Source organism: Myxocyprinus asiaticus, chromosome 26 (genome assembly GCF_019703515.2).
Source record: "Myxocyprinus asiaticus isolate MX2 ecotype Aquarium Trade chromosome 26, UBuf_Myxa_2, whole genome shotgun sequence".
Taxonomy (NCBI): domain Eukaryota; kingdom Metazoa; phylum Chordata; class Actinopteri; order Cypriniformes; family Catostomidae; genus Myxocyprinus; species Myxocyprinus asiaticus.
In genome coordinates, this window is record NC_059369.1 from 35,335,404 (window position 1) to 35,360,008 (window position 24,605).

The window sequence follows — 24,605 nt, forward strand, 5'->3', positions numbered from 1 at the left end:
AATTGGGATGACAAAATTATTTGAATTTGAAATCCAATGGGCGAGGTAGGAACAGGAATTGTCTCAAAACTAAAGTATTTTTTTAAAGCCTATTTTCATAGCTGCACACAATCCTTATCCAAATCATTAAAGTTTAAACTTTTCAAAATATAATTATTGTAAAGCTTAACAATTGTATGTAGCCAACTTCTATTGGCAACTTCAAAGTCCATAAGCAAATAGCACTACTGGTTCTTTGTTTCATTGCATTTCTTAATAGTGCTTGACATCTCCACTGTAGTCTGTAATTTTTCTTTGCATTTGACTTCAGTTTGCTTTAAAAAGCAATTTAAACTCCACCCCTTCCACCTGTCTGGCTACATGCAGGTTATATTTTTAAGCTATGTAGCCTACCTGAGAAGAGAAGAAAACATGTTATCAATCGTGCACCTTGCTTGGAAGATTTAAAATGAGAATTAACATGGACATTGTTAAAAATGAAAAATATAAAATGTGTAAATGTTTCAGTTTTATGTTTGTCATTTGGTATCAATCCAATGAGTATTATTTTTGTTATTCAAGAGTAATCATTATTTATTTTTGCATTGCCAAATATGCACTGGTATTTAGAGCTGGGAATGCCCCTAGTAGCTTGTCTTAAATATAATTGTTTTGAAACAATGTAAAGAAGAGAAAGAGAGACCACCATGTTTTTATGAACAGTGACGTGTCTATGGATACGAATCCATATTGATTGTATAAATATGTACATTCTGATGTCAGGGAACACCATGTTTTCATATAAATATATACCTCTCAAGACCAGAGGACGTAACATGTATATACTTCCCGTTCTCACTCTTAGGAAGTACATATTTGGTTGGTTAGGACATGATGTAAAATGTACTATATATGCTTCCTGTTATTACTCTAGGGCAGTACATATTTCTTCAGTTAATGTCACTTCCTTCATATTTGCTCATGTTTACCTTCTTCCTGTTATTAAAAACTGCTGCCTGCCTGCAAAAAAAAAAAAAAAATTGTTTCTGTTTCTCTTCTGTTTTTTTCCCTTTGTTATAATTTTGAGGGGCTCATTTGGTTTTCATATAAATTAATATTCTTAAATACATATTTTTATACTGCTATGCATTTTTAAATTGCAATTAAGGAGCACAATATTATCATTAGTCTTCAAGAAAAGCATGTATAAGAAAGTATGTGATGCCACAGTTATCCAGTATTATAAAACATGTACTTTTGACTCTAAATTCTGATTGGATGAACCTTACTTGTGTTTAAATCACTGTAACACACAACCTCTCATGGCTTATTGCTTTGCTAATGTATTTTACTGGAGGCTTTCAGTGCTTGTAGGAATTTAGGACATACATTTCACTATACTACATCTCTGGTAATGTGCAAGATACTGATGAGGAATAATCTTTGCTGATATGTGATGTAACTCTCAGACATTCTTTGAACCATTGCAAATTGTTTGGCATTACTGAAGTGTTCTATTTGTCGTTAAGCATCTTCCATGTGGATGATGATAAGAGTAACATGCCCTAGTAAGCATCAGTAAAACTCAGTGGTATTATAAACTGTCAAGACAGATGTAATAAGGTATGTTCCTCAGAAGAACACAATGCACTTTTTCTAAGAATGATGACTGTAAACGGAGAGATTCTAAAGAAAAAAAATATGTGATTAACTGCAAGTAACTTTTCTCTGTTGTAACCTCTGCAAACAATGTACAGTATTTCCTCTAATCTGTAAATAAGCATATACAGTATGTACGTGGGCAGAAGGAGCAGCAGCTGATAACATGTGGCTGGAACTAAGCATATTGTTTAAAAGATATAAGAACACTAAACTTCTCAGAGCCAAGTAGAATACTTCCTACAGTACCTGGTCTTAAAGTTAAACCATTGGAGATGTTATCTAGTGGTTGGTGCCCAAGGTTGTTGACCATGCTGCTCATACAGATGACAGTTGAGATCTGGCTTGTGGTTCAATTGGTAGAGAACTGCATTAGCAAAACCAAGGTCATAGGTTTGTTTCCTAGATAAATGCATGTAATAACACAACCAGCCAGATCAGGTTTGATAATAACTAGCTTTGAAGAACTTATCACTTTGGATAAAAAAAAAAAAAAAAAACAAATGTCATGCTTTTGATTTGGCTGATTTTGTATTGCCCAGGTACAATAAATAAATAAATAAATAAATACATAAACAGTACTCAATCGTAAAGTTCTTTATTTTTTTTTTAAGTAAATAGCCTGCATATAATATTATTCTGTGAAAATGACTCGTCATAGTTGAGTTCTGTCTAAAATGCAAATAAGATCTCAGCTGGGTGTGAAGTACTCTTTAAAATACTGCACCATTGTCTCTACTTGAAATGGAGCTCTCCACTCAAGTGATCATTTAGTTTTACAGTTTTGTAGAAAGTTTTTGAAGTCAGCATGCCTTAGAAAATACCCTGTATAGAAGAATTAGATCTTGCCTTCTGGGTTTAGATTCATGCTTGCTTTAAAACAGTTCTTCAGATCAGTTATAAATGGGACAGGCAGTCTTACGTATGTGAACTCAAACTTGCACACAAATTAAATATAATATAGACAACATACAAGTCCAAGAGTGAAGCTTCACCACCAGACAGGGAAAGACTGAACTCAGCAATAAAAAATCAAAACATAATAATAAAAAAAAAGCATAACATAGGAATTTCTTGGCACACTTTGCATTAAGTGTTTAACCCTTTATAAGGGTTTATCAAGGGGTTTATGAATAAGTTATTTACAAATGCATTATAAATTATTGAGATGAAGTTATAGCAACATGAATAATACTTGCCAAATAGTGAGCATTTTAACTTGCATGTTATAAATACTTAATAAATAAACGTATTCGTATTTTTATGTATATAATATATATATATATATATATATATATATATATATATATATATATATATATATATATATATATATATATTAGTGAGATTAAAGGGAGCAATGATGCCATTTTGCTACAGTCCGATTTGTCTTAATATTAATTACTGAAATGTCTTATTTCATGTGTTGTCACTTTCCTTGTCACATTGATGTGAAAAGAATTGTGCTTCTCTGAGTTGTGTCCCAGCTTACTTTGTCATAGTTACCTAGAGTCATCCGCAAAAACACTTTTCAGGTCTTCATGCTCATTCGCGCGATATATTATATAATAAATCCTGTTGACCATTAAACCATACTGAACTTTATGCACATGGTTTCTAATGTTGGCAACTCCTCAATACATTTTCCATATGTGTCCACTTCACAATAAGGTACATTTTCATAGGTTACTACTGCTGAATAAGTGTTATTAAGAATTTAGAACATGGAAGGTAAAATGGCTTACTATTTGGCAAGTATTGCATGACAGTCACGCTTTTTATTCATATTGTTATAACCACATATCAATGATTTATAGGCATTTATAAATGATTTATTGGTCATCAATGAACCCCTTCATAAACCTTTAACAAACAGAATATTCATGTAAAGTGTTACTGTATTTTATTTATTTTTTTAGAGAGACAATAGATGTGCAAAATGTCTAAAACCAGATCAAATGACTTTCATTTGTCACCAGTGTTTTACTATTTACTGCAGGTTTGCATACTGCACGTCTGTCACTGCAGTGATTGTGCTTGTATCTGGTGCATTAAATATAATTGTCATCCTGGCTCTAATTTTGAAAGTCATAACTCATGCAGTAATGAACCTCATTATGAGTTAGGGGAAATTAATATCATAATTATAATACAGAACAAAAGCATACAATAGAATTTAGCTTAAAGAGCTTGAAGAAACAAACACTGTAGTCCATAACTGTGGCCATCATCATGGTTAAACACACAAGCATTGGCGCAACTTTGATATTGGTTCCATATTTCTCCTAAGAGTCTTTGCATTGGAATTCTATTGAAGCTGATTTGCAATGGTTGGATTAAGGGGTGTGACCTCACAGAAGCCCTCTGGGTCATTCATTTGCTGGGGGATTGAAGTGCATTTGGCTACTCGTATGTCCTTGAGGTACAGGACATTGATTGATAGCATAAATATTTGCAAGACAGAGTTTAAAAAGCTAAAATAGATTATACAGTATGCATGTACTTTTCATGAGTGTGTAGAGGCGTAAATAACAAATGCATTATAAATATATGGATTCTCATTTCTTTGTGCGTCTAACCTCAGTCTACACATCAGCTTGGCTCTAGAGTAACCAGGGGTATTGCATGGCTAATGCAAGAAAATCTCTCCATGCAAGGGGAAAGAAGCTTGCCAATCACTACACAGTCCTTGAGTCTGTTTAGAGTAGGCCTTCCCGCTAGGGATTCTCCTCCAAACGGTTGGCAGAGCCATTGTTTGTCTCTCCCTCCTTCTCCCTCTCCTTCAGTGTGGTTGGGGTGTCTCGGTTGGAGAAGGGGTCAGGCGTGTGCTGTCTGAGGTCAGGGCTAAGGAGAGGGAGGTGTGGGAGGAGTGGGCTCTCTTTTAGTCTAGCAGCTAGTTCTTTTGCACTGCAGGTGGGAGTGTTGGTCTCATATATGTCGTGAAAGTTGTTGTAGTCGACTTCGTAGAAGCCCTTTTCCAAAGAAAGCACCGGGGTGAAGCGGTAGCCCCACAGCACTTCCGAGTCCAGGTAGGAGCTGCGCGCCTGACAGGTCATGCCTAGATACATGCATGAAAATATGGGCACACACATACACAACACACACACAAATGCAGGTACATACAAAACATGAGTAAGTGCAAATGTACATACACACAAACACAGACAAAAACACAAGGGGAGAGGGGGAGAAAAATAAATGATTTTTGAGACTGGCTCTCAATGTTTACAGTGGCAGTGCAGGTCAGATATGATTTACATTTGATTTACAGCAGCTTTTCCAGAGAGATATGGGCTGGAGCACATTGTGAGCAAAATTGCACATTCTGCTCTCAAAATGTATTATGCCCCCATTTTAAACGTAAGTCTAGTGGCACCAAAAATAAAAAAATAAATAAAACAAAACAGCACAGAAGGTCAGAAATGTAATATGCCACAGAAAACAGAAAAGAAAAACTGTTATGAAAGTACTGGTAATGTTTTTCAGTCTCTCAATCACTTTTATTCCAATGAAACAATTTTGTTTTTGTAACAAGCTCCTGATAAAACTGCATTTTGTGAATGTGGATGTTTAATGGCATCAATATATTCACAAAATAAATTAACATATTAAAAGACTTTGGTAAATATTAGCTACAGTACACACCCTGGGACATTACAATGACGTGGAGACTTAAACAGAACATTTAAGAAAAACAATCAATATATAGTAAATTAATCAGTTATTTAATCTAATTTTGTGACAACTGTGACTTCTCACAGTTCATTATCTCAGATTCCTTCCCAGTTGTCAGTTTCTGCTTTTCTATGCCTTGCATTTCCTTTTCTGAATGGCTTTGCATTTATTGCTGTGTTTCCATCCAACTATTTTTTGTGCAAATTTAAATTTGCTCTTAAAAAACTGAATGGAAACGCCTGATATGTGAATATTTAACGGGAGCCTGCTGGTACGTGATAGCTGTGCAGTGTGTGTAAACCTCACTCCCCTGGCCTCAAGAGGCGCACTAGCGAATGATTCTAGGGGCTGTAGCCTTTAGCCTCCTTGTTAGAACACCCGCCTCCCATGCCTTCGACGGCGATTTGAATCCCGCTCTGAGCGGGTCGAGCAGGACCGGTAACAGTGGTGTCGTGACCCAGATGGGATTGTAGTTTAGGGGGGTAAGTGTAATGGGAGCCAGCTGGTACGTGATAGCTGTGCAGTGTGTGTAAACCTCACTCCCCTGGCCTCAAGAGGTGCACTGGTGACTGACGCTAGGGGCTGTAGCCTTTAGCCTCCTCGTTAGCGTGCCCGCCTCCCATGCCGGTTCGAATCCCACTCGGAGCGGGTCGAGCAGGACTGGTTACACATAAACTCTCAAAATTCATTTAAACGTTTATGCGCTTGGCAGAGGGGATTTTCTAGAGTTTCACATACTTCAAAATGCACATTAAGATGATGGAAATAGTTTATTCCCAAAACGATAATGTGTTTTGGCTATTTGTGCAAGCGTTATCGGTGTGTGTCAGATGAGATACAGTAGATGTGACTGGCCCACCGAAAGGTCCGACCTTGGCACACAATTCTTCGAACATAGCCTTTGACATTCTGAAGTGTTTAACCCACAGCTGGTGGTTAAAGTGGGTCCTCACAATTGTAAACTGAGGCTGGTGGTATATTTCAGCCCTCATTATATGAGATATTAAACTCATTCTGCTGCATCTCCTGGCAGAATTCAATAAAACAATGTACAACTGCTCCAATACTGCAAATACAACTCTCCCCTAAGCAAGGTCATTCAGCTGCTCCAAAATGACAAGGCGGGCTCCCTCAAGACAATGCACATAACACAGTGGATTTAATTTTTTCAAATGTTTTTGAAATGCACTTAAGAAATGCTAAACATTTGGAAATGTCAAACAGCATATTTCATTTTCTGTGCACTTTATTTTTGTTTTATAAATGTGAAAGTCATACGTTATTTGAACACGGGTTGAATTGTTGGCCCATGACTCCAAGTTGTCATGTAAACTGAGTTAATGTGCTGTGTGCTGCCCACTTTCATATCCGCCAAGTCAATTGTTTTTTCTATCTAGAAGACAAGATGCAAAACAGTGACCTCAAGAGATCGTTATCTTTTCACGTGACCAAATTATACAAAAACTATGAAATAGCTAGAGGATAGAAGGAATTGCCCCAAATTTGTATGCATGTCCTCTGTCTACTTTGGTGCAGTGATTTGTTTTATGCCTGGGATCATAGAAAATTGCAGTAACTTGCAGAAAACAATGCAGTAATTCTAGTGTAAACCCGCAATAATGGAACGTTCCTTTTTGTGAACCATTGCATTTGTTCTAGAAAAACATTACAAAAAATTCTACACTGAAATCTAAACATGACAATGTTTATAGGTGTAATATGCTGCCATGCAAAGGCTAAACGCAGTCAGTCTCAGACAATAACCTGTCCTGAGACAGATGGCATTCACTAAACTATGCCCAGATTCAGAGAAAATGGAGTGTGACAATTGCAGTAACTACAAAGTAGCAGTAGTTGCTGAGTTGCCTTATTTTTGTAGCATTGAAACTGAAACTAATTCAACGTTCTGAGAGTCTCTGACTCCGCTTCTTTTGCTTCACAGGTTTTGGAGCAGCAAGAGTGTGTGGGAGCCAGATGTAAAACATTTAGCATTGTGTTTGAGTAAAAGGGAAATAGATGGAGAGAGTACAGTATGTTGTTTTCAATAACCTAGCAATAGCTGGTTTCATGCAAGTATGCTTTTCAAATCTATAAATAAGTTTCACAGCACCTCAAGGCCAGGGGTTCCTAAGTCTATTTGTGGAAAACAATGGTGACACTGAAAAGCTGCTGACACAGATGAGTACCGTCATTCTGGGCTGTTCCTCATATCATGACAAGCACCATTAGAAGGACTGGTTTTGGTTTTGAGTCTAAAATCTACCTCCTTACCCTAAACCTTAAACCTAAACTAACCAACAGTGTCATACAAGCAAGTGTGAAATGAAAAACACAATTGCTGAAGCAACCATATCATTTTTTGGTTATTCTATGACACTTTTGGCTCACATGTCAACTTATGTGCTCTTCAGGACTCATATAAGATAAGCTGCTGCACAATTTGATCACGCTCGAACAAGCTTGTAAATGTGAATGGTTATGTAATTCAAATGTTAAAATGTATCACCTTACAAAGACATCCACTACAGTAAAAATGTTTAGATGTCATAAGATAGTATTGTGTAAGGAACAGGGTGGGAAATAAGTGTTTATGAAATGACAACATGCCATTTTACTTGTGATTTGTGTGGAAGTGAATAAAGGTCGTTGTTTACGTAGCACCTTTAGTGTTTATTTCACCAGGAAACTGCTGCAATACAACAAGCCACATAAAATAATTTAGCAAAAATGTAGATATAGTAACGTGATTCTTTGAGATCAGGTTAGTTAAAAACACTGTATTATATTATGCATTATGTGAGAGTTTGCATGAGTTCTTTGTTCTCTGTTCATGGATTACAGCACTTTAAATACAGACCTGTTCAATAATAAATAAATGTGATACGCCTGGGTAATCAAAAAGACCTATAAAACATTCAATCCAGTGATTTTATGGTTACTGAACAACTACTTATCTAATGGTTCATGAGTGGCAAAGACAGGAGAAGTGAAAATCACTGCCTTCAGAGGACACCAGAATGCTCCACAGGTTTGTCTGAGCTTTAAATAAAATCCAGCGCTATTAGTCAGTGTTAAAGTTTAAACTGCCCATACACACATCAATAACCTTCAAACTGCTTTCTCGGTTCCTTCTTTAATCAACACACCCACCCATAAAATCAGCCTTTAAAAAAGTAAAACAAAATAAAAAAAAAACTATATTAGTGATAGAACACTAACTCAATAAAAGTTCTTATCTGTAGGTTTGAGAGACTCCTTAAAAGTAAAATTAATGGGAATTAATGGCATTACTTTAAAAAAATCACACTGATACTTATCTAAATGCCACTGGACATACTTAGTAGACACCATTGGTTATGAGTGCTCAAAGGGCTGATTTGTTTGTGGTTCCCTTGAGAACCTGACCTGCGTATGATCACTATGGGACACCATCTGAGTGTCACGTGGTCTGAAGCCCTATACAATCACGCCAATTTATTGGCTGATGGCGCTTAAGTGACGCCCCCTAGGAAGCTATGTCACAGGCTCCATAAAGGCACTCACTTTCGTGCCATCGAGTCAGATTTTCTGTTCTTTAGTGCACAAATTGTCTAAGCACGTGATTGCTTCTAGTGACTCATGTCGAAGAGAGGATTATTTTTTCCCCTTTTGAGTGACAAACATGTAAGGATGTTGTTGACACCGCGTAAATTTCAGAGCAATTTCAATGTGTTTTTTCCAAACATTACAAGGGACTGTTGAGGCTCGCAATTGCTCACCACGAGGCATTATCCCCATTTGTTCCAGTTCTATGGCCTCTAGATATGAGGCTCCATGTGCTGGAGCCGATTGGGATTTCAGCTTTGAGTCTGAGAAGATAGGAGTGCGAACGGACACCGGAATCCCCTCTCCCTGAGCAAAAGCGTGAGTCTCATTGGACATGCACTGAGGCCTAGCTTGGCGGGCATTTTCTGACAAACAATGCGTGCGAAATACCATGCGCGTTGTGAGCCGTCACCATTAAAAAACACTGTATGAGAGAATTCGTCGTTGGAAGGTAAGGAAACAAAAGGGGCCCCTTTGTCCCTATTGTCTTTTTCTGTGTTGTTCTGTGAGAATGCACATGAATAAGGCAATGGAGGAGCGGCCTCACCCTCTCTCTCTCTCCCCTCCCCATTCAAAGCAAACTGCTCGCAGCGGATGGGATCATGCATGGACCGGCTGCAGAATGAGGGGGCTGGAATAAGAGAATATTCCCCAGCTGAGTGATGGCAAACCAACATGCGGAGTGCTTCATTGGTTCCATTATTCTTTCGGGATTGTATCAGGAGATGCAAGGTATTTGTGGTATCATTGTTTTTCTTTCACCCATTTCGTGGATCACGCGGGTGTTCTGGTGAGACGTACACTGCTATTTCTGCTTGATTTTTTGATGGCAGCATGGATGTCGCTCTTTTCAGACAGCTGTTGGATCTACACACGATAGTTTTGCAGTCCAAACAAGTGCATCACGTTAAATAATACCTTTGAGTTCACTGGTTCCATTTGGACCTTCCCTTGGCTCGTGCTGGGGAACGAGTTGTTCAAGGCGATGCTTTTGTTTGTGAGGGTGATAGACAAAGGACTTTGTGCCTCTTTATACAAATCGAGGTTAGAAAGCGCTCACCCCAACATGTATCACGTGAATAACGTAAAATAAAAAATTAAAAAAATAATAAAATAATAATAATGTTGAGCATTCTCAACAAAATTTTCTATCCGGTGTGCAAAAGCAAGTACTACATATTGTTCCCCCATTATATGCTGGGACCGGTTTAGTGTCTAACCCATTTTTCAGTTCACCAATTTAGCTCAGCTTTCCCCCATAAATTGGGGGGAACAAGCATTGAACATTTTCAGCTTGAGTTTTGCCTCTGCCTCCATGACCAAGGGTCTCGGGGCATGCATACTATATCTCAATGTACAATAAAAATAGGTCTACACACAAGCCTGATGGGCTTGCTGTGTAATGAAGGGTGAGCTCCCATTCAGTGAACGAAATTGAACCGTATAAATGTATCCATTTCTCCCCTGTATGCCCTTCGTCAGTATTGGGATGAGTTCGCCGTTGTACACACCTCGAACGCACCACAGCTTGCTCTGGGGAGTGAACATTAAAAACCACTTCCCGAATTCAGCCTCTGTCTCCATGACAAAGGGCCTCGAGACATGCATAACAGAATTCGATGTTCATCAAGCACAAGTGTACACAAAACACAGTGAACCTAAGCACCACATGTTGTCCCCCCATAAAGAATGCTGGGGTGTTTTCTCATATAAACATTCCTCCCAATGTTTACAGACTCTTCTCTGTTCAAAATACCAGGGAAAAGGTTTATTCTGTCAGTGTCTCTGCTGTAAATACATTTCAGGGCGCTCATCATTTATGCCTGAATACAATAAAGGCAGAGACATTATTAAATCCCATTCAACCAGCCACAGTAGTAGAGGCGCAAAGGCCACCCTCCACTGGTTGTGGGGCAGTTGTCAAAAGTAAGCCAAGCGTGCCATCTTGTGGTTGCATGCCGTGCTACAAGAGAGAGCTATGCATTAATTCCTCTGTCTGCCCATCTACTGGCTTGGCAGCAGTTGCAGGGCATTTCGAACTGGGTACTTCGAACGATAGAGCATGATTATGTCATTCAATTCAGGGGGGCTCCGCCAGTATTCAATGGGGTTGTTCCAACAGACGTCTCTGTTCAGGAAGCCCTGTTTTCAAATCGGGAAATTCACTCTCTTTCTTAGAAAAAGGGACAATAGAGGAGATTCCTCCTTCTCAGAGAGAATGCAGCTTTTCCAGCCATGATTTTCTGGTCACGGCAGCTTGCATCCCATTCTGGAGTTGAGAGATTTGAATTTCACTCTAATGAAATGTCAATTCAGAATGCTGACGCAGAACAAATAATGTCACAAGTACACCTGGGGGACTGGTTTGTGACAAAAGATTTGAAGGACAATTATTTTCATATTCAGATTGCGCTGAAACAAAACAAGTGTTTTCTCAGATTCACTTTTGGGGGCAAAACGTACCAATTTTGCGTCCTTCTGTTCGGACTTGCACTGGCACCACACACTTTCAAAAAATTCATGGATGCAGCTCTGATGCCCTTGAGACTTCAAGGCATCCATGTTTGGATCTCTATGATTGGTTGGTGTTAGCTCACTCAGAGACTTTGACTGCCCAACATCGAGATGTCGTTCTCAGCCATATGAGCAATCTAGGGCTGATTGTAAACCTAGACAAGAGCATCCTGTTGCCAGGGCAAAAGACTCTGTTTATAGGTGTGGAGCTGGACTCGCAGGTGATGCAGGCGCACCTGTCTCCAGCTCATGTTCTGTCATTATGCCTTGTGTAGCGATGTTCAGAGTGGGACAAGTTCTCCCTGCGAGAACATTTCACAGACTTTTCAGTGCTGGGTGAACTCCACAAAGGGACTTCAACCACTGACGCATGTGCTTTGTCCCTTCAGTGTGATGCATGTTTGCTACCAAACTCTGCTGCCATGAAAATGGACCCGCCTTCAGATGTCGGGGGTTCCGTTGGGGCAGGTGTGTTGCTGCAATGTGATAATGACAGATACCTCCTCCACAGGTTGGGGTGCTTTACACAAAGGTCATCCAGCCTATGGAGTCAGGACAGGTCAGAGGCAATATTGGCGTATGAACTGCCTGGAGATGCTCATGGTGCTGCTGCCGGAGATTCAGGACAGTCATGTCCTCATCCGGTCGGACAACAGGACGGTGGTATCTTACATCAATCACCAGGGAGGGGTGTGCTCCCGTGCCATGCTAAGGCTGGCACATTGCACTCTTCTGTCGGCAAGGGATAATGTGCTATCTCTATGAGCCATACATGTATCATGTTGAACCTGGGGGTGGATCTCCTGTCCAGATAGGGTCTGACACCCGGAGATTTACATTACATCCTCAGATTATGGAACCAATCTGGAGGAGGTTCGGCAGAGCGGAGGTGGACCTATTTGCTTTGAGCGAGATGTTACACTGTCCCCTCTGGTTTTCTCTCTTGCTCCCGGCACCACAGAGCATCGATGCACTGGCTCATCAGTGGTTGAGAGCGTGTCTTTACACGTTTCCACCAATCAGTCTGCTGCACGCAGCTCTGCAGAGGGTTGAGCAGGATAGTGGTGCCGTATTGGCCATCTCAAGTATGGTTTTAGACTCTGGTCTCTCTCCTGGAAAAGATGCCTTAGGAGATTCCAGTCAAAGTGAACATGTTGTCTCAGGCATGGGGCAGCATTTGGCACCCCCGGCCAGACTTGTGGAAGTTATGGGTGTGGCCCCTCAACGGGGCACTATTTTGAAAGATGGGTTATCCCGCATTGTGGTTGATACCATTCTAAATGCTAGAGCTCCATTGCCGAGGAGGATATATACATTTAAGTGGCGTATTTTTGCTTCTTGGTGTACAGCACAAAGTCAAAATCCAGTTCACTGCCCTGTCGGTACAGTGCTGGAATTTTTGCAGGAGCATTTCAGGGCCAGGGTTGCCCCATCAATGCTTAAAGTCTATGTTGCCGCTATAGTGGTTGAACATTTGCTTATCAGTGGAGTCTCTGTCGGTAGACATTCTCTTGTCTCTTACTTTATTGCACAGGGTACGCAGGCTTAGACCTTTTTGTACCATCCTCGTTCCTTTATGGGATTTATTTGTTGTTTTAGAGGTGCTCTTAGGTGCTCCGTTCGAGAACTTGACAACAGTTACTAATATTTGATGCACATGACGTAGCTCATAAGGGGGCGTCGCTTAAGGGCCATCAGCCAATAAATATGCGTGATTGTATAAGGGCTTCACACCATGTGACACTCGGACGGTGTCCCATTTGACAGGTTCTTTTTCTTTACTGAAGTAGAGGTGCAGAGTTCTGGTCATTGCTTCCTTTTTAAATTTGTATTGTTAGACATCTTAGTTTTTACATTGTATTTTACTTCTTTCCAGTTTGAAAGCAATACCATAACAATCATCACACATTCTTGTGACAAAATTAACACATTATATTACAGCTAAAGATAGAAACACACTTTTTCAAAACCTGTAGTGAGCTGCCTTGCTGTCTACTGCCTACATAGGCTGCTTCCTATGTAGCATTCCAAACTGAATCATTGACCACGAAAGTGACCGATTAGGAATGTTCTACATAGGGAGCAACATACATCATATAAATTTTATTAATACTTTTTGTATTGAATTGATTTATTTGAAATTACATTGAATTAGGCACTAGGCAGCTCACTGTGTTTTGAAACAGTCAAAATGTCTCAAATATTGTTCGCCTGTCATGTCCTTCAGTGTGATAAACTTTTTAATAGGGAAAGGTCGTTGTTCGTGAGCATTCCTGAAGATTACGCACATTTCTGAAATGAAAATGGCTAATGTTGCAACAATTATAAGATGCATGATACATTGGAAAGGTTATGTTTGTGTCTGGGGGGACTGAGGATGTCAGAGGAATTTAATGCAACCTTTATGCATTAGTTACATAACCCTGTGTATTGATGCCTGGCTCATGGGCTGTTAGTGAATATACGGCCAGATCCTTTCATTGGAACTATTATCTAACCACACAGTCTCATCACGTTCATTCAAGTTGCTAGCAGTACTCTAGAGACTCACCACAGAACTGCTGACTCTCAGTACTGAAAAAAGAATAGACTAGACTAAACAGGCCATCCATCATCTCTGACAAATGCCAGAGCTAAATTAAAGCATTGCTATATTGGACAAATCAGACACCAGGTTGTTTGTGACCTTATTGCACTCAACAGGTCATTAGCTCTCTATGGCACATCAAAGGAAGCCATCATCCTGCATTAGCAAGTGGGATTGGGCTTCGATCTCAGGGAGGCTTGCATGTCAGGAAGCTCATTTTAGCTTTATCCTGGCCAGTAGCACCCTAATCTATAACTAGTAATCTGTCAAAGGCAGGGTTGCACGTAATTTACACCAAACTTCATTAGATCAATGGCTCTAAACTTTGGATTGGTTTCGCACTCAAGCAAACAGCCACTTTTAACTGTGCACTGGAGATAGTAGAGCAAGACCACAGAAGTGGCTTTGCACATTCATGACCTGAGAAAAGTCTTGCAGGCCAGGCTGGAGGAATCATTCGTACGCTCTGACATTAAAAAGCAGTTGGATGCCCTGGTTGAAGCTGGTGACATGCGAGCGTATGATTTCTTTTGTGCTGTGAGAAACTTTTATTCAGCATTGGTGGATTACCTCCAAAACTGGAGCCACTCATTGGAGAACACAGAAAAACCTGAGTGGGCTCTATTGAGAGACATCCCAGAGTGGAAAGACATTCAGAGCAGCCTCGAACACTTCTACTCCAGAATCCCCGCTCTCAGTTTGACTGACGAAGCCACGCTCTTTGATGAGTGGGCTTATGCGAAAATCATTGTCACTCATCACATTACTGAGTGGAACATGTCTGAGAGATGGACAGACATATTTCATGAGCTAGAGAGCAAGACCATCAACAGCAGAGTCTTAGCCAAGGTCATGGAGTTTGTTTTGTGCCTGCCTGGGACATCTGCATCTGTGGAGCGTGTTATCATTAATGAACACAGCATGGACACCAGATAAATTTCGACTCAGTGTAACAGTCATGAAGGCAATGCTTTTCGTACATCTTAATTTTGGACTGGACTGCTCTGCATTTTACGATAAACTCTTGAAAGACAAGCGCATACTGAGAAAAATCGCTGCCAGTGAAAAGTGCAAGGTGACAACAGTTACAGATGTGGATGCACCCTCTACTTCGCATTGATCTGGGCCGGGGTAGGGATACGTCAATTTCATTTTTGCTGGGAGGGGGCTGTCCCATTTTCCACAAGCATGAATCTGGTCTCCCTAAGCATAACCAATATTGATGTACACTTATGCAGGCACAGGATGGCGTGGGACAGCATTTCAGGGAGACATGAATGTTGCTTCTGAACATTCTTCAGAGGAGAATGCTGATAGTCATATATATATATATATATATATTAGTTAATACAATGACAGTGGACAAAGCCTCACTTTAAAGCTTAAAAATGGACCCCAAAAATATCATAAGTAGTCCAAGTGATTTGTGCATCAAATTCCAAGTCTTCTAAAACCATATGAAAGGTTTTAATGGGAAACAATCCCGAAATGCAAGTAATTTGTCAGTGTGAATCTTCATGTCTGTTGCACATTTATCATTTCATGAGAGAAGCTCGTTCACTTCACAGTGGCCTGCATATTCACATGAGAACTTGTGTTGTTAAGTGCAAAAACAAAAAAACAAAAAAATGTTTGGAACAACATAAGTAAATTATGACAGAATTTACATTTTTGGGGGACCTAAAATTGTTTATAGAGCACCTATTATGGTTTTTCAAATATTACCTTTCATATAGTGTGTTATATAGCTGTGTTGGGCCTCATGTATTCAGACAAAGGCAGGCCTAACACAGTCATAAAACCTAACTGAGGCCCACACACAGTCATAAATCTTACTGATAACAACCATGCCAAAATCAAACAAAGGGAGTCCAAAACAGACTACAAATCCCATGAAGCCTTGCTTACTAAAGGATCGAACTCTCAGCTCCTATTGGATGAGGCACACAACAGAATGCCCCTCAACCATGATGTCATTGGGAGTAGAAATACCACTGAGATCCTTCCAGCAACTTTGCCCTCCGTGTGTAGACGCAGCTCATCGCTGCTCTCAGGTGTAGCCTCGTGGCACAAGGAAGTAACATCCGACTTGAAACTGTGGCCATACAATCTTCATCTCGCTGGACGAGTTGAGATTACTCTGTGTTCCACCGAATACTCTAACGGATCCGAAGGAGACCGCCGAGCAATCCGCATCTTCATCCGTTTGCCTGCAGAAGTGAAGAGAAAAAGATTTCTCTTCCCTCTTCAAACAAGTCGACATCGCTGATTTCTCCACCAGCCCGCTGAGAATCAGCAGCCGTACCGCCCACCGACAGAGTGAGGAAACAGCCTCCCATCATCACCTGAGCCTCGAGGAACCGAGTCGAAGTTAAAGGATGGATGAACACACATTCTACCTGCGTCCTCATGAGATTCAAGTAAGAGGTTTACGTCTGGGCAGAGATAGAATATTATAGTGTGTTATTCTTGTGTATCAAGGTTATTGCTTGTACAGTTTTTCGGACCGTCGAGTCCGCTCATTGCTGCGAATAATACTCAAGGTATTACTGTAATGTACTGTTATTATGAATGAGATCTGCTGTGTTGTAGTCCAACCACATTGGACTGTTTTGTATTTCCGCCATCGCGGGTGAGACCGGCACACTGAGTTTATCCATTAAAGAACCAAAGACCGCGGGATGATTTACGAGCCATCCACCGTGTCTCTGAGTGATAAACTAACAGATGCTTTCTCTCCCACGATCGCGAAACCGGCTTTGGTGCTGCCACTTTATTCTCTCTCTCTCGTACTAACCACATACACATGCGACCCCTCACAAACATTCTTGCGCACACTTTTGGCTAGTAGATAACTTTGTGATAAAGCTCAGCTTTGTCCCTAAGTTATTGTACAAGTGGAGACACACGGTAAACGGGAAGATGGCTGTAAGGGGGTTCAGTGGAAAGGAGGAGGCGAGAACCGGCTTAATAATATAAATAATAATTTAATAAACAATTTAAACAAAACACACAACCAAAAACACACAGTACAGCTGCCTGCAATTCTCTCTCTCTCAAACTGTCGTCCCCGGCCGCCTTTATCCCTCGCGCGCCCCATCAGGCTGATTGGGGACCGGGTGTGTCTCATTCCAGCCCGGCCCCGCCCTCCTCGGCTCTACAATGGCATTAACCGGCTTGTCTCTGCCAACATTCACGGCCATATTCTCTGGCCGGAAATCTCGTGTGATGTACTCTCCACGAGAGTCACATCTGCCATTTTGTGCGCATCACTCGCACACACACACACACACACACACACACACACACACACCTTCCTCTCATGTGTTATAGGCTTATTTTGGTTACCATATCTAATCATGTCACTGTTTGGTTTGTAGTTGTAAGTCGGAAGTTTATTGACTACATTGTATTGATTATTAATTGATATTACTGCATAAATAAACTTTGTTATATTTCAAAGAGAAGTGTTTTGGTTTGTTTTGCATACACCTGTGTCAAATGCTGGCAGGGGATGTCAGTGCTCGGATTCAAGCCTTCATTGTTTCCTTTTGAATGTCGATTTTCTGAAGAGAAAAATCTAATATTGAGACTGTTATACTGTCTGGTTATTAGTCCCTGATTCCAGGGTGGTGCCCCGGTGATATTAATCCTTATTAATATTCTATTTATTTTGATAATTGATAATTATCTTTGATGATTGCTGAATTTGAAGGATCAATAAGCTAGTGTTAATTCTAATCAATGTTCCATTGATTTTAATAATTAATGATTGTCTTTGATAATAATTGATATTCTATTGAATTTGATGGTTATCTTTGATTGTTGATGTGAAGGATTAAAAGAGCTAACATTGATTCAAATCAATGTTCTATTGATTTTAATAATTGATAATTATCTTTGATAATTATTAATTATTGCTAATAACCAAACCCGCCCCTGAACGTAGTGCACTACATTTACTGGAGCCCCGTATGAGGTTTAAATGAGTTAGATTCTATTATTTAATTTAAATATGAATTAATAACTAAAGAAATAATTATTAATTATTTCTGATAGTAACACTGATCTAAACAACCAGTAGAACCTACAGCTGTTTGTGAATGTAAAAAAGAATTTGTAAAAAAGTTTCAAAAATCAAAGTGCACGACAAATGTAGTTATTGACTCCCAAAAGAAAGAACCGATTCTGAACACCTGAAACAAGTCGTTAGTAATTCCAGACATACTTCCTGTACTAACCTACATAATTTGGTAACAAAAAAACCTGCCTCTGGTCTTCACTGGCTGCTCGCGAACAGCTTTGACCAGCCCTCAAACACTACTATAAGCGGCAGAACAATCACAACAGACTGGGACATCTGACCAATCAGAGCTGAGTAGGCTCTCTGAAAGGAGGAGTTTAGAATGAACCCTTTAGAATGGATCATTGAAGGAGCCGTTTTTGACACTGGGAAAAAAAGGTAATTCTGCAATTTAAATTATGAGCAAATTAAAGTGTTTTTTGACCTTGGATGCATGCAAATCTATTGTATGAGACCTTTAAAACAAAATTAGGCACGTTTAAAAACCATAATAGGTGCTCTTTAATACTGTATATAAAAAATAAAAAAAATAAAAAATTCCCCAATAAATGTGTTGTGTATGTGCTGTGTATTTTTACGCTTACTACAGTATTATGGTGTTAGCTTAGCAACATGCTAATGCAAACTACTGAAATCAATTGTGTCACATTTGCCCTGTATTTCGCATGATGAGCACTATTTGTATGACACACAGAGTTGCTGCCGAGCTAATTTAAAGAAATCTTTACTGCAGAAATACAGTAGGATAGCATAGCTGATCATGCGTGTGCGTCTGTGATGGCTCTCTCCTCGCTTTAGTGAAAACCAGGCTTCAATCATGCCACGTAAATGTCTGTCTCTGATGAGAAGCATATTTGGCATGATTAAAGCATATAGGACACACTGGAAATTGCAATAAAAGTAAGCTTTTGACTTTATTGTGTTTGTTTATCTTAGATTTTTTTTATTTTACTTTTTTTTTTTTTTTTTTTATTAGGATGCTACCTTAGAAGTTGACAGAATACAGCAAACAGCTCGCTATGTTTTGGAACAGAGCCAACATATTTGGAACAGAGCATGATTTGACTAAAATTAAATTCTACCTCTTAGGCCTTGGATAATTCAGTCAATAACAACTGCAGGTCTGAGGTATATATATATATTAAAAAAAAACCTCTAAACATGCACATTTGTTTATTATGAATATATGGAACTTTGATCATACAGCGCTTTTCACCTTTTCCTTTTTGTGTCCTCTTGGTATTCATTTAAAAAAGGGATGCCATCACAGAGCAGCATGTATAATTAATTAGATTTAGATCAACACAGTGTAAGCTATCTTTGGACAAAGGCCTCATTAACAGTTTGAAATGCAAACATTCACCGGATATATTGGATAAATCATGGGAAATGTTTCAGCCTGGGACTGAATCGTCAATTAGTGAAGAGATGTTAGAATATAAAGACCTACTTAAATACATTTTCCTCACAGTGTTCTGCAGCATCAAGCAATCTCTAGCTGAGAATGAGATCTCAAGTTAAATCCATTTATTTTTTCACATATTTTTTCAAGGTTGAATTTTCAATTGACTTCAAATAGGCTTCAGTACTGAAGTACCGAGCAAATATACATGAGCCTAATGTGAACTGTATACATAATTAGAAAATGTAACATCAATATGCTTCATCTCCTTTAGAAAATATGAATAAAGGTCAGTCACAATTGCCTTCTGTCTCCATGATGTTAACCTCTGTATAAAAATAAATAAATAAATAAATGTGTTCCCTCTCCCTCTGCTTTTTCTTTTTGACAGGGAGAGGCAAAGCTTAGCCTGCCTTTTTAACTAGCTGTCAGTGCAGTCACGAGTCAGATAAGACAGTGACTACTATCCGAACAAACCCATGGTGGTAAGTAGGCTATGGATACGTTTATAACATGTGTCAGAAGGAGTTGTACCGAAGATGCCTCGTCAGCATTGTCATCTACCCCTAAAAAATGTAAAACACGAAAGTATGACAGTAGCTATCTTCAGTTTGGCTTTATGTGGTGGGGACTCCAGAGCTCTTGCTCTCTGCTTTCGTTTTGGTTGAGTAAAAAAGTAAAAAAAGAAAAACAAAAGTAAAAAAAAAAATTGCTATCTAAAAAGATATCTAATGAATCTAAATTTAAAATTGTTGAAAATGATTGTGGGTTCTGTCTGTGCTATTTGTGTTGTAATATTTGTTTGCTTACTGCCTAAGTAGAGTGCTCCAAATCAGTAAGTTATAAGGTTCAATGACAGTTAGGAAGCTGCCATACAAGGTAGGCAGGATACAACAAGGCAGCACACTACTGTAGATTTAGAACAGACATATTGTGTTAATTTTGTTTGTTCTCAAAGCCCAGAAATCATGCTAGTTTTGGTTAATATCGAAACACAGGACTGTGCAGTAGTGCCCACATAATTTATTTTACATTTATTATAATAGAAGTTGAAGATCTACTGATGGGCCATTTAAATTAGTTTGACCATGTCTGCATTACCACTTTTAATGCCACAGATTTGGCAAGACCCAGGAGCTTTATGTTGTATTTTGTCTTGTTAATATATTATAAACATTGTCTGATGTCTTAAGATATACTTAAAGTTTTGGAAAGTTTTTTCTTAAACAGAGGTTTTTAGACATAACAACATATATCAAAATACTAAACTTTCAAAGACATTTTAAATGCAAAAGACATGACCATCAATTTAGTTTCCTCATTGAACTGACTGACCGTTATTGAGTTTCACTGACCTGAGAACTGGAAAAAACAATGTAAATTAAAATGAAGAGTGGAAAAATGTTTTTGCTCCAATAAGCTTTCTAATGGGTCACCTGCGGCAGAGTGGAACATACCCGGAGTACTTTCATCACCTTTCACCTCTTTCCACAACTACAGCCTGGACAGGTTTGCAAGGACATGGCTTGCCAGAACATGACAGTCTCTTAGACCCACCAACACTCATATGAGTAGGAAATTTAGCCTCAACATCAATTTTGAAACATTTATCTTCTTGTCAGTTCTTGAATGTTAGTCTGTGTAGTCAACGAGCTTAAAGAAAGGACCTCTAAAGTCTCTCATTTACCATAAAACATTGTGGAAAATTCATAGAGGTCAAGTGATCTACAGAGCTTGACAGTTAATGCACAACTTGCTCTTTGAAGCCATACTGACAGACCATAATTTCTGAGGTTAAGGCAAATCTTCATACTGTCAATCTTTTTTCTATCTTTTTTTTTCTTCTCTCTAATGGAGACTAAAGCCCTTTTTCCACCATCGGTCCAAACAGTTCTCGTTGCAAAACCATACCGTTCCGAGGTGATTCAGGCCAGTTGGCATGGTTACATTTTCTTTTTCCACTGGGGTGCCATGTAATCAGTAAAATGTACATAACAGATCCATGTGAGAGGAAAACATTGGAGTGAGTGCAGCGCCCTGTGAAGGATGATCGCATATTCCAGCTTTTAGGACTGCCTTTTTTCCTGGTTTTACTCTGCTAACAAACAGCAAAGACAAGAACCATGTCGCAAAAAGGAAAGTAAAGAGAAAAAGGCGCAATGTTTTCCATCATTTGGTGAGGTTTGTGTTTACCACCGGACATAAACATGCAGAAAGGTAAAAGTTCCCAGACTAGCTTAAAATAATATTTATTGACAAAGTATTATATAAGTATTATATGAAAATAGAATATGAGAATATATTGATGTATTTTGAGTTTAAATGAGCTAGTAATCTACTTCCCTGATGAAAAAGATGTGTAGAAAAATAAATGTAGGCTACAATACTAGTTAAACCATTATAATAAAATCATGAAGATGCATTAAATGAGTCGCCACATACTAAACCCATTCTACCAGTAAGGTTGAGCATGACTGAGTATGGTTAGCTAACTGTGCCAAGAATTCTGGGCCAACGGTTTATAATCCTGCCATGCCGAACCGTGCTCCAGTGGAAATGCTACAGTAAGCGATCCATACCATGCTCAGAACCGTTTAAACCAGCTAAGACCAGCAAACCAACTTAGGCCAAGCTGAACATGCACAAATTGTGAAGAACATACAGTACCTGTAGCTTCGACCATGCCCTCCAATATGACTACTATCTCAAACTCCTCCTTCTCCATCTGTGCCCGCGACATCTCCCAGAAAGGACTCTTTTCGTTGATCTCATGTGAAATAATGAGGGGTGATACCAAGAAGAGGCGATCATCTCCTGTGTCAAAGCCAATATTGATGTCCGTCTGGTTGAGTGGAATGAACTCACCCTCCTTGGTCTGCTGTGAACGAATGAGTTTGGCGCGAATTGACGCTTCCACAATGTGTGAATTCCGCAGATCACCCACTCTGAACATCAGGCACATCTTGTTGTCCCTCACCGAGATCACAGCCTTGTGGGAGAACATAAGTGTCTCAGCCCGGTTCTTGGGCTGTGAGATCTTTACGAACATGCAGCCCACCATCATGGCATTTACAATGGATCCTAAAATGGCCTGCACCAGTAGAAGAATGATCCCTTCTGGACACTTCTCTGTGATGACCCGGTAGCCGTAGCCAATGGTTGTTTCTGTTTCAATGGAGAACAGAAAAGCTGAAACGAAGCTGTTTAGGTTTTCCACACAAGGGGTCCAGCCCTCCTCATCACCATGTAGAAGATCTCCTCGTATAAGTGCGATAAGCCACCATAAGAAGCCAAAGAAGAGCCAGTTGACAACGTAAACCAGTGTGAAAATAAAGAAACTTAAGCGCCAACGCAAGTCAACCAGTGTTGTGAAGAGGTCACTAAGATAACGATATGTCTCTTGAACATTGCCGTGATGAACGTTGCACTTGCCATCTTTCTGTACGTAGCGCTGCCGGGGTTTCTTAACAGGGTCGGAGATGAGGTGAGTGCGATCTGTAGGGATTTGTGATTCCCTCAGGTGTTTGGGGAGTTTCTTAACCTGCTGTAAAGAGATAGAAGAGATAGATGGATAATAAAACTAAATAAAAATTAAAAGAAAACCTCTTCATGGCAGCAGAATCTTTAGACTCATATATATATATATATATATATATATATATATATATATATATATATATATATATATATATAAATAATCTATATATATAAAAAATTCTTAAAAAATGAAAGGTACTTCATCACATTTATTTATTTTTAGAACTTGATTGACACAAATCGAAAGGTGAGATTATTTATAACAAATGAATGGTAAATCTGACATCAGTACAAAAACAGCTTCAAATAAAAAATTAAAAAAAAAAAATCAAAACTGCACATCAACTGAATTCTATCAAAGTCCCTTTCAAAGCAAGTCAGTTCACTTGGTGGACATCTTGGAACACTCCAGTGCAGCTGTTTACTATGGATGCAAGCAGTTACAAGTACAACTCCTATCTACTTGAATGCAGAAAAACTGAAATCTCCAAAACGGTTGATCATGATTACAATCAAAAAACACATTTCAAATCAGCAGTAAAATATGACTACAATGGTATCATACATTTTGTTTCTTAATCTCAGATCATGCAAAAATAAAAAAATAAAAAAATAAAAAATAAAATAATAATAACGTTTTTTTTTAAGGCTGTTCCAGCTAATGTGCATGCATGTTCTCGATTTGACTGACAAGCAATGTTTGTATCAAAAAGGTGATTGGCTCTTATACCTGTAAGGTGGGACTTCTACACCCATCATATTGGCCATTCCAATGTCTTCTATTTGATTTAAAACAAGCGGTCCGTCTCAGCTAAACTGTCTCTTACTCTATGCAGCAAGTTGGTTTGTTTGCTCAGCAACCATAAAGTGAACAACATACAGGCATGATGCAACGCATCAAAACGGAATCACTCTTAATATAATCAATGACGCTGTCTACAATACACTACTACAAGAGAATTAGACAATAGATTTTTTAAAATCGTGTCATGGATATACTGGATAAAATTGCATAGCAGAATCCATATCCGTTAACATATTTCTACCTTCACACGGTAGATATCGTAACACCGCCCAGACCCTAGCTACAATATCAGCAAGTCTGAACCTGTAGACCTATATTAAGCATCAGTGTTTGACAGAATTATGCGTGTTAGGGAGACTGCTAAAAGATCAGTTGGATGAGGCATTATACATGTGAGATGTCATGTTTCCTTCAGGTTCTGTATGTTGCAGTCTAGTCACATAAGCATACAGAGCATATTTTCCAAGCCAAGGCCCGTATTCACAAAGATTTTTATCTTACCTCTAGGAGTTCTCCAAAGAGTTCCTAGCTAGGAGTTTTTGTTTAAAACCTATTCAAAAAACTGCTAAGAGCAAGTTTTAGTAAGGAAATCTTAAGATAAGCATAAGGCAGAGTTGACCTCGTTACTTTTGATCTCTGCAGAACATAAATGGGCTTTTCCCAATCAGTGGGCATTTTCAAACCATTGAGATTCCCTGCATTCATTAGTTAGTTAAGAAATGCCCATCCTGGTTTGGAAATGCCCACTGATTTCTACACTAAGTTTCCCTACTTTCAT

General features: G+C 39.2%; 1 protein-coding gene across 1 annotated transcript in view; it reads right to left on the reverse strand.

Annotated features, from left to right (window-relative positions):
- Nucleotides 1–2,986: 2,986 nt before the first annotated feature.
- The window catches only part of LOC127417444 (G protein-activated inward rectifier potassium channel 4-like), a 55,532-nt gene continuing 33,913 nt past the window's right edge, over nt 2,987–24,605 (reverse strand). The window contains exons 4-5 of the mRNA XM_051657512.1: nt 22,153–23,029; nt 2,987–4,696 (exon numbers count right to left, since the gene is read on the reverse strand). Of these exons, the coding sequence (XP_051513472.1) occupies nt 4,356–4,696; nt 22,153–23,029 (1,218 nt within the window). The 3' untranslated portion in view covers nt 2,987–4,355. The remainder of the gene's footprint in view (nt 4,697–22,152; nt 23,030–24,605) is intronic.